At 45.7% G+C, this 10,553-nt stretch overlaps 1 protein-coding gene across 3 annotated transcripts in view; it reads left to right on the plus strand.

The window, feature by feature from the left end:
* LOC139696052 (uncharacterized) overlaps window positions 1–10,553 on the plus strand; it is a 996,437-nt gene that overhangs the window by 408,158 nt on the left and 577,726 nt on the right. For all 3 annotated transcript variants that reach the window (XM_071594664.1, XM_071594665.1, XM_071594666.1), the window contains exons 2-3: window positions 6,763–7,641; window positions 9,357–10,209. In XM_071594664.1, the coding sequence (XP_071450765.1) occupies window positions 6,763–7,641; window positions 9,357–10,209 (1,732 nt within the window). The remainder of the gene's footprint in view (window positions 1–6,762; window positions 7,642–9,356; window positions 10,210–10,553) is intronic.

Below are 10,553 nucleotides of genomic sequence, written 5' to 3' on the forward strand. Positions count from 1 at the left end.
ATAGTATAGAGGGAGTTTTTACATACAAGGTTGGTCTCAAAAAATGAGTAGAATTAATCGGGAGAAATTTATTGCAGATTGAAGTACAAATTGCTGAAAGTCTTCATGAGAGCATTCTTACATATGTATCGAGACGCACCAAGGCCAAGGGGCCTCCGCCTCCAGTTGCGGTATGCTTCCAGTAAGGCATCAACAGGACCCTCGTTCAGGCACCTCGTCACGGCCTCTTACACACATAATCCCGTGGTATACAATGGTGCGCAATTGGGTTATAATTGGGTCGCACTCATAGGCCCATTTCTTGTCAACAAAAACCACCTATATATTCTATTGTTTCAGGCTTCACTTCGTGGAAGTATTTAATATCCATACTAAAAAGAAAGACTCGTACTTTTCCACAGATTTTATTATACGGTACAACGCGTTTCACCGACTTGCGGCATCATCAGGTACAAATTTGCAAAACAGACAGAGCAAGCATATATACCCTCAGGACAGAGTGGGGGCGGGGAGGGTTGGAAGGATTTGAGAGGGGTGGGGACTCTCGGGTGCGTTGATGGATTGTTTTGACCATTTCCAGGCTAGTTTCTAGGAATGGGGAGGGGTATGGGAACATTTGCTCATTACAAAGCGTCGTTTTGGGGTTTACCAAGTGCCTTCAAATCTCTAATTGCTCTAGAGCGTCCATTTTTAATCCTTTTGGGAGTGTGTGTAATATCTCTGGGACAAAGTAAAAAAAAGCCACCTATTCTGAAAAATTCGGATCACTTTCACAATGGCCGAAGAGGTCCAAGGCTAGGAAAAGTGCTGTCGGAAGGCTTGGTTGTCACAAAATCAGTCTCCCGACAGCACTTTTGGGACCACCTGGCACACCGTTCTCACCTTGGCTAAATCTTCTGTGAGAATGTCTTAATGCAATGAGAAGTCTAAATTTTCTGTAAAAATTAAACATACTCTGGTTTTCTGAATATTGGACTCTTCTGTTAATATCCTGACTCTTTGAAGTCATTCAGAATATATTATATGTCTCTTTTTTATTACGTTTTCATCACACTGTGTTGTTGATGCATGTCCAGGGCATTCCTCATCGTCGACCTCCTTGTTACCCGTCTTCCAGAACATCCTGTGCAGAAGCAGAAAACCATCACTTGGGACATTCCTCTCCATCTCCATAAGCATCCTTAAACATGATAATGGTCTTTAAACCCGATTTTCCAAGCTAAATGCACAATTCCGCCCCCAAAATATCTCCGAAATCCGTGGATGCCCGTTGGAATGAAGAGCCAGTTGAAAGGACACGAATCGATGCAGACAGAACCAATTCCGAGCAAACATCTTTAAGGCGCTGGCGTTGTCAGGGCGCATTCCTCGGGTGAAGCCGCGGTGGGAATTTTGTGGGGCGTCTCTCGGAGACAGCCCCAGCCTTCGCCCCACCGGGTGTGGGAGATTTAGTTACGGGTCCAATTCCCGTCGTTGAAATAAAAAGGATATCCCTAGAAGAATAATGAAAAGAGTGTACCCTTATTTTATTTTTTTAAAGGCATGGTAGTATCCCTCTTGACGATACAAGTAACCCTTGCACAAGATAGGGTAGAATTTCGTTCAAAAATTAAGTTCGCTCTGCATTACAGGCCAACGACCTCTGATACCCTGAAATTCACGGCAAAGGATCTCTTAGAGAAATAGTTCTTTATTTAGTAAAAGTTTTTGAGACATCGTCTTTCCGCGAAATACGCATTTAAAAAAATATAATGTTTAACCAGTGCCACGATTTGAGTTTCAGGAAAATTTTTTTAGGCAGGAAAAAATTATAAGAGGCAGGAAAAATGTATGAGGAGCGTATTAAACGGCAGTGGGATTTTGAAGACTGTAATAGAGGGGAGACTGTTGGGTAAACGAGGAAAGGTTAGCAACAGGATAGGGATGTCATTTTAGGTATGTAGATATTTTAGTACCCTGCAAGCCACCGTGACGGAGTGTGGCGGGGGGTTGCATACACTCTTGACTAATTTTGACCCAAATAATTTTACTCAATTCTGCAGTCGGACAATGCTATTCTGATCCCTTATCGTTCGTGGAAAAAATGACTGAAATCTGTTCTGGATGGGATGAAGGAAGGGAGGAAGGAAGTATGCGAAATTGAAGAGGTCTTTACGGTACAATTTGGGGGGGGGGTGTCAGGTTGTTTGTCTTAATGGATAGAGCTGAGGAATGTTTTCTTTTTCAGTCTGTGCTTATTCAATTATATGCGTCGATAAACAGTCAACCGATGGTACCTGAAAATCTCAATTTTGGCCGAATTCTCCGTGACTCGAGTGTTTAGTTACAAAGTGCAGTTTTAGATATCGCTACATTCTTCCTGATCGAAAAACGTAATCTTCTCATTTTTAAATTGTGCTTCGTTGCACCGTAGACTTTGACCATTTGTGCATGAGATATGCTGCATTTTTAATAGTTGTTTGGGAGAATCTTGCCTTGAGTCTGCCCACATGCCTTGGCAGGGGTCATTTGGATCGAATCTGGCGCAGCGTGGGGAGTGAGTTTGGAGTTTAGACGTTAAGTTGAAAGAGTTGAGCGGAACTGGGTGGGATGTTCCAAGAAAGCGAAGAGATGGGCGAGGTTGACCCGGGTGAATTATTTCCTCATTCCCGTGCATATCACGCGCGGTTGCGATGCCGGCCGGCGGCCTTTTAATTGGCCGCCCGGAAAGAGGCAGCGGCGGGCGTAGAGAGAGAGGGCGCGGGGAAGCCCAGGGCATGCGCGCGGGAAGGTTCACTGTCCTCGCGTTGCGTCCTACGAGGACGACCCCGTTTATTTTGGCCGAATTCAGGAGGGTGGGAGGCAGGAGGTAGAATTGGATTTGCCGCAATTCCTGGATGTGTTGAAAGGGTTGTTTTATTATCGGAAAAGGCATACGCTTCCAGTGTGGGTTTATGTGACCGGAAGATCGGTCAGAGGCTAGTGGTTTATTTTTAAGCTCGGGGCTTTATTTTTATGCACGTGACACGATGAATGCTTGATACTATTGATCGTAGTGATGAAGTCATTCCTTTTACTTGTCAGATACTGCCAAATTGGGGAGGCTGGGATATCTTACGCTGTGACTCATAATTTTAACTTATCATTCGTTGCCAATAATCATTAGTAGACGATTTTCATTTATGAAATTTCCACTCTACCCTAGCTGTAGCTTTTGGGGTAGAGATAGATGGAGCTCTGTATACGGGGGAAATTGAGACCTAATGGTCCTTCTACCCTATCGTCGTATACTAATTATACCAGGCATAAAATTTATAATAATATGCATACATACGCGTAAATACATTTAGGCAGACACAAATTCAGTGTGTACAGATTTTCTAATCGGAAAGAAAAGGAATATATATATAGGAATGTATGTATATATATATATATACATGCATACATACATGCATACATGCATACAAATATATACATATATATACATATATGTATATATTTGTATGTATGTATGCATGTATGTATATATATATATATACAGGTATATATATATATACAGGTATATGTATATATATATACAGGTATATATATATATACAGGTATATATATATGCCTGTATATTACGGATACCCCTAAACATACACACATACTCAAAGTAAATGACGGTGAAGAAAGAGAATAATAAAATAGGGAAAGCCTAAGCAAAGAATGGTTTGTGGGAAAACCTAAGGAGAGCGTTACAGCGTAGCGTAGAGTATGAACTACGCGTGAATGTATGGCTGAAATATGGCTGAACAATTAACTTTTTCAACAACCAAACCATAATTTGATCCCTCCACATCTCTCGATAGCAAATTTTACAATCGTTCTCTGGTCATACGTTTTCATGAAAAGTTCTTTTAAGTGTTTTCCTGCGAATATTACAACTTTTCTTCTAAAAAATGAGAAAAAAGAGTAGTTTTAAGAAAAAGATTGTTTTATGTGCACGCCTTACAGGTTTCTTCCCTCTTCTGCAGCCTCCTCTTAAAATATATTTGTGGAAAAAACATGTGGCCCCACCACTTTCCCTTGTAGAACTCCCGAAGTGTGAGTTGGCATTTTATGTTCGCGTGGTGATGGGATAAAACCCCGCATTCACCGACCCCCAAGCATACACCGTAAGCATCCATTGCAAAACTACGTTCTTTTATCTCATTTGGACACTGGTTTGAATTTAACCCTTCCCCTGGGGGGGGTGTACCATTTATTTGGGGGCCGGGGGGGGGGAGGTGGGAGGGTGGCTGTCACGCGTGGATGTATGTGGATGGGAGTGGAGGGGTCATGGAAGATTTTTATGACCAAAGGAGAGATCGAATAGTAAATGGAGTAGGGTGGAGATGAGAGAATTCCCTCTTGTTATTTTTCAAAGAGGGATTACGTATGCGGGGATTAGTCGCTTCCTTAAAAGGGATAGGCGTGGAATCCGACTGATGCGCTCCACCCTGCTTCTTCTTTTTTCTTTCCCCCTCCTCCCCTTCTCCGGTGGCCGTATCTCAAGACGGCGTCGGACTGCCGACGTCCCACCGCCCTAATCCCGTCACATCTCATCATATCCGTCTCCACCAGCGCCCGTCTTTTACCACCCCCCACAAGATATTTCTTTATCCTTCTTAGAAATGATTCTATCTTCGTCTTCAGTTTCATTTAATGTTTCACTCACTTGCAATGGATTTCCTTCATCGCAGTTGGCTCGGGGGCGGATTCATGTCGTCCGCGATGGTCACCAATGGAAAAGAAACAAGAGCCCAGTGGTCAACCCGAAGGTCGGTTTCGTAGGTGACGTCGTGTGAAATTTACACATTAGCAAGGTATTAAGGAGGGGGGAAGGGCAGCGATTCCTTACTTCCTGTGGTGGTCAATGTTTCCCAGGAAGATCTGGTACCCATTTAAAAATCACAAAGCTTAGGTGGAGCTGATGGTACTCAGAAAGGCTTGCTCGGGAAACGAACCCGTGGCCTCAGATCAGTAGTCCAACCCTCTACCTCTGGACTTTCGAAACATTCTCGACTCAAAGGGAATTCAACATTGAAATTATTTATCTTCCCGATAAATATAATGATTCTAGGCATCGCTTTGTGGAAGCAATTCATATCAGAAAAGAAAATACTTTTCTCTTTCACATATATTATACACGACCTAAGATTCGACTCACTATGATGACGACTTTGTAAGTCGAAGCCCAGGCCGTACATAATATGTGGAAGAACAAAGTAATTTCTTTATCGATATCTCCCCGCTACTGTCAGTGAACTCCCCAAGATGCTTACCACCATGAGGTTAAAATTATTCACTGTACATCGAGGGCGAGTGTGATGCCACCATATACGTGGGCCAAACGGGTAGGAATTTCTCCACTCGAATCAAAGAACACGAGAAGTGCACGATTTTAGGCAACACCACATCAATGATCGCCAAACACTTACTCGGGACCAAACACACCTGTGAATTTAAATTAAAAGTGCTTCATGTGTCAAATAAATGCAGAAAATTAGACGCGTTGGAACAATTAGAAATTGTCCAACGAGTTAAGAAGAAAACCCCTCTTCTCAATGACATGCAATTCACTTCTTCGTCCTCCCCCCTCCATTCCATCAACTTTCGTCAGTAAACTTTGACCACGCGTGACACACAACCGCCTCCTTCCTTGAGTGCTTTCTCCTCCCCCCCCTCCAGTGTGTGATTTAAGTGGGGGTATGCCACCACCACACTTCCAGAAGGGCCTAATCCTTGGCCTCCAAACCCAGGTCTACTGGTTTCGTCCCGGCTACCGATGGTTTATTGGAGACTGCCGCCATCCACCCAATAGGATCACTTCGAACCCTAAAGACTATATATACTGTGTGTTTTTTTAACAAGGTCAATACGCTGTTTCCGCTATTTCTTGTAAATGTCTCCCCTTTCTTTCCCTTCACCCCCATCCCCCTCCCCCCCTTCGTTTCCTACCACGTCCTCTCCATACCCTTCCGGAATGTATATAAGCTTGCACTCAACTTCAGTTTGTTATCCGATGATGATGTAATGCATCGAAACCCGGTCGTGAAATAAAAATTTCATCAAGTGTAAAAGTGCTGCGATCAGTTAGTTATTCACTATGTTCGACTTCCATCACATCACTCAATTTGTTCTTAGCCATGACCCTAATCTACACATCTAATTACGTGACTTTCTTGTGGCGGGGTATAGTTCTCTCCTGCCTATCTAGAGGTCTGGGATTCGATACCCATCTATACATGTTTCCTTCCACCGTCTGTGTTTCTGTTATGTCTTATCCACCTTTTCCCTTGTTCGCGTAATACAATGTTTACGGCGTAAAACTTTGTTGGTTTTTGTTTTATTGTCCAATATATAAAAGTGAACCAGCTTTAACGGTAAAAATTTAATGTTCTCCAAATGCATACACTTATGTCGACATATTAAGCGGAGAACATTTTCCCAGTTTCACGCAAAATTTGATAGCGTAGCGCTGTTCCAATAACCCGTTCACAACGGAGCGTAACGATGTCACGTTATAGAGGTTTCGCCAACGAACTATCCTCGCTCCGCAAAGACTGGGAGCAAACTACCACCGACCTGCGGCCTTTCCCAAGATTCCCCTCCCTCGAAACCAGTCAGAGAAACCGTCGACCGTCCGTCCTCCTGTTCTGGATAAAATAAGTCAGACTATTTTTGGGACTTACCTGGTATCCTTAGAAATTAAAGAAAAAAAAGTAGGAAAAAATTGATATTCGCCCTTTTGTCTTTCAGAACCAGCCGAGCACTCGGATTCCGGTGTTTCGCAGTGGCATCCCGCTGGCCTTGGGCGGTTCAAGGGTGAGGCAGACCACACAACTACCGGTGAGGGCGGGAGCGAGACCTACGGCTCTCGCGGGCCTGAACACACACTGGCCCGAGTCCCCGGAGAGGAGGCCTTCGCCCGTGTCCTCCTCGACCAATTCATCCCCCTCCTCTCCCTCGTCTACCACCACATCAAACAGAATACCGGACAGTGGCCCGTCCCTGCCCAGCGAACTCTCCGTCGCGCACCTCGGAAGTGAGGTCATAGTCGGCGGTACCAAGCGCGGTGTCCTCCGCTTCCTCGGCCCCATCCCATTCGACAGCGGGCTGTTCTGCGGGGTCGAGCTTCACAAACCGGAGGGCCTTAATGACGGTAGCGTCAGGGGTATAAGACTATTCCACTGCAAGCCGCAGCACGGGGTCCTTGCGCCACTGCGCAAGGTCAGCCCTCTCCCGTGCCCCAAGAAGACCGGTGTCTCTCCGGTCTTGGATCTTCCGCAGCCGGCTACAGTACTCTGCTCGACTCCGTCATCTGGTGAGCCCTCGCCGCTCGCCGCTAAGCAACCAATCCCCTCCGGAGTGAAGAGGCAACGCACCAACGCCTACGAGTCGGAGGCTGTCGCGGTGCTGGCTCATGTACTCCCATCCCCGGACGTCTTGGAGGAGGACGATGTATCGACGCCCAGGGAGGAGGGAGTAGGAGGAGAAGGCGGTTCCACGGATGAGCGGTGGTCATCGGAAGAGGTCACTCCCCCGGCGGAACAGGCAGTCTGCGCGTCCTCCTTTCTGTGTCCATCGGTGGTTGTGGCCGAGAAAACGGAGAAACCTGATTCGGAGAATGAAAGAGGCGTAAGCTGAGAGACCAAACAAATAACCCTTTCCTCTTCTGATCTTACAGTCCGTTTCATCACGTATCGGTTACCCTTCATATTGGCTTTGAAATCACGCTGAGATGTTTAAGGTGTCATTGTTCGTTACTTCCTTTCATATCTCCTCAAAAACTGGGTTACTCTGCCAGGACTTCCCCGAATTTTCTTATGGAACTCAATCGAACATTTTGATAGATTTGGCAGCCCAGAGTACACTATTGTAATCTTAAATCCAAGACCCCATTGATCGTAAATCCTTCCTCTAGCACATTACCCACCCATCCCTAATGGCGCTGATGTCTACAGATCAGCAGTTGCTTCTCTCAATAACTGGCGACCATCACACTCAAATAGGACAATGATGGAGTGAGTTCAAAGTGACGTCAAATGACGTTTTGCCAGTGATGTCAAGTGTCCCTCTATTAATTCTGTCTTATTTTTGTTTTTTTGTCAACCCTAAACGATTGAAATCCGAAATGGTTAATGAATACATTTTGTAATGATTGTCCATTAAAAAAGGCCCTTTTACATTGATACATCTTCCGTCAGAATTTTAGGCTGCATTATCCAATTCCATCTATCTTTAAAACATCTCGGAGACCTCAACCAAATTTTGCTGCTCAACTATACTATATTATTAGGTAATCTACCGGTTACGGTAGGTTTTGCTTGGAATCGATTCCAAAAAAATGTTTTGTTTCTCCTAACAAAGCATTATCCAGCATTCTATGGACCGTACAACAGACGCCTCTTCATATCTGTATGCGTCTTTCCTCCATTCATCTCGTTCAACATTCCTATTCTATTCCTACCCTTTCCTCGTTTGCTTAACATTCTCCCCTATATTACAGTCTTCAACATACCACTGCCGATCAATACCCCCTTCATCCACTTTTCCTAGCTCCATAGGATTTCTCCCAACAAAAACGCTCTCTTCACCCATCATACAAAGTTCTTCCTCATTTGTTTTCTTCTCTGTCCATTTCACCTTCTCCATTCTTCTCCACACCCACATTTCAAAAGCTTCCAATTTACGTCTATCCTCCTGCTTTAATGACCACGTTTCCGCGCCGTACATAGCTACGCTCCATATCAAAGTTTTTACGAGTCTTTTCTTAACACCCCTACTCAAAGTCCCCGTCATCAACTCCCTCCGCCTTGTGAAAGCCTCTTTGCTTAGCGCAATTCTTCTCCTTACGTCCCTACTACTTTGACCGTGTTGGTCCAAAACACTACCGAGATACGTAAACTGTTCTACCTGCCCTATTTTTTGCCCTCCTATTTTAATGTCAAGCTTAGCCTTTTTCTTTCTATAACATCGCATAACCTTTGTTTTATTAATATTGATTCTCATCCCATACCTGTCGCACTGAATTTCCAATTCACTAAGCAATGCTTGCAACCCCTTGGCTGACTGAGAAAATAGAGCTCGGGAATCGGCGAACCAAACTGATTTCTCAACTTCTCTGCCGACTTTCATTCCTACCTTTAGATCTTCCCTTAATACTTCTTTAATCATTTCTCCCCACATATACGTTTAACATCACCGGTGATAATGGTTGTGAATATCACGTTTCTATCTACTTCAATACACCATATTTCAATAATTTGCCGGAATCTGGAATTGTACTCGAGTTACCCGGGCAGATCTGGGCCAGATTGCAGCCCTCAAATTTTTTCCCGCGTTTCTTTCAGATCAAACACGCCTGCCTGTCCTCCGTTCCATCCCCGATGGTGCACAGGACACTAGAGTGGACTTCATTGAAATCCTCCAACAGCGGAGAGAACCTCATCGTGAGCAGCCCACCACGCCAATCACGCTCTATTTCCGACAGCTCCATCGTAGAGATGGCCGGAGTCATATCATCATCCTCACCCGAGACAGCTGCTGGGGATGGAGCCCTAACCTCCCGCTGCGGTCGCCGGGCCCCGAGCGGGAATGCCAGTGGCGCACTCCGCCAGCGCCAATCGCAGCACCAGTCGAACCAGCAGCAGCACTGCAACAGCAGCGACTCCGTCTTCGGGCCTCAGCAGCGGAACTGCGGCGAGGAGTGCTTCGGCGGCCAGCACGGCGCGGAGACATGCACGTGCGGCCGTGAGATCAGCAAGCACAGCTCCTTCGAGATGGACGAGAGCCTTGGGATTCTAACTCCGGACCAGATGATCGACTTCACCGTCTGCATAGAGGGCTACTGCATGACGCCTTCGATGGATGAGGCCAAGCAGAGGTTTGCCGAGGGGGGAGGAGTGGTGGCGTCGACAGCGGATCACTTCGTCAGGCCTTCGGAAGGACCGCACAAGGGCTTCGGCCCGGAGGAATCGGCTCGATTCTCCGGGGAACTGGGACCGCTCAGTGCGGTGGACGGGCCGGAGTCGCCGTCCCTGCCGCCGCCTCCGGAAGATTTGGCGGAGGATGGCGTAGCGGAGAAGGGGGAGGCGATGGTTGAGGCACCTGCCGTCATTGATGGCCCCTCGGACATGGACGAGGAGGCCCAGATGGACGACGAGGAAGAGGTGAAAGACGTGATGGCGGACGCTCCCTCCTCCGGTAAGTTGTTTTAACTCAAACCGGGGAATGACATATCTACCACAGACAATAAATCCATTTGCCATTCTAATAGTCTCCTGCCTGAGCTTACCTCGTCCCTGTTCATCTCTCAACAAGCTACAAGTTCTTGTAATTGTCATTAACCGCTCGTCTGCTGATATTAAAATTGCGCTTTGAATTAATTAATTCTTTAAAATCAAAGTCGGGACATTCATAAACCCTGATCATACCCTACAAGTTACCGATAAACAAGGAAGTCCTGCTTGGAAACTCGTTGAAAGTGTAAGAAGGAACGATAGGGCTATCAAAATCTGTTCTTTAAATTTCAATCTTATAAAAGTTTT

Source organism: Hetaerina americana, unplaced genomic scaffold (genome assembly GCF_022747635.1).
Source record: "Hetaerina americana unplaced genomic scaffold, ioHetAmer1.1.p SCAF_66, whole genome shotgun sequence".
Classification (NCBI taxonomy): Eukaryota; Metazoa; Arthropoda; class Insecta; order Odonata; family Calopterygidae; genus Hetaerina; species Hetaerina americana.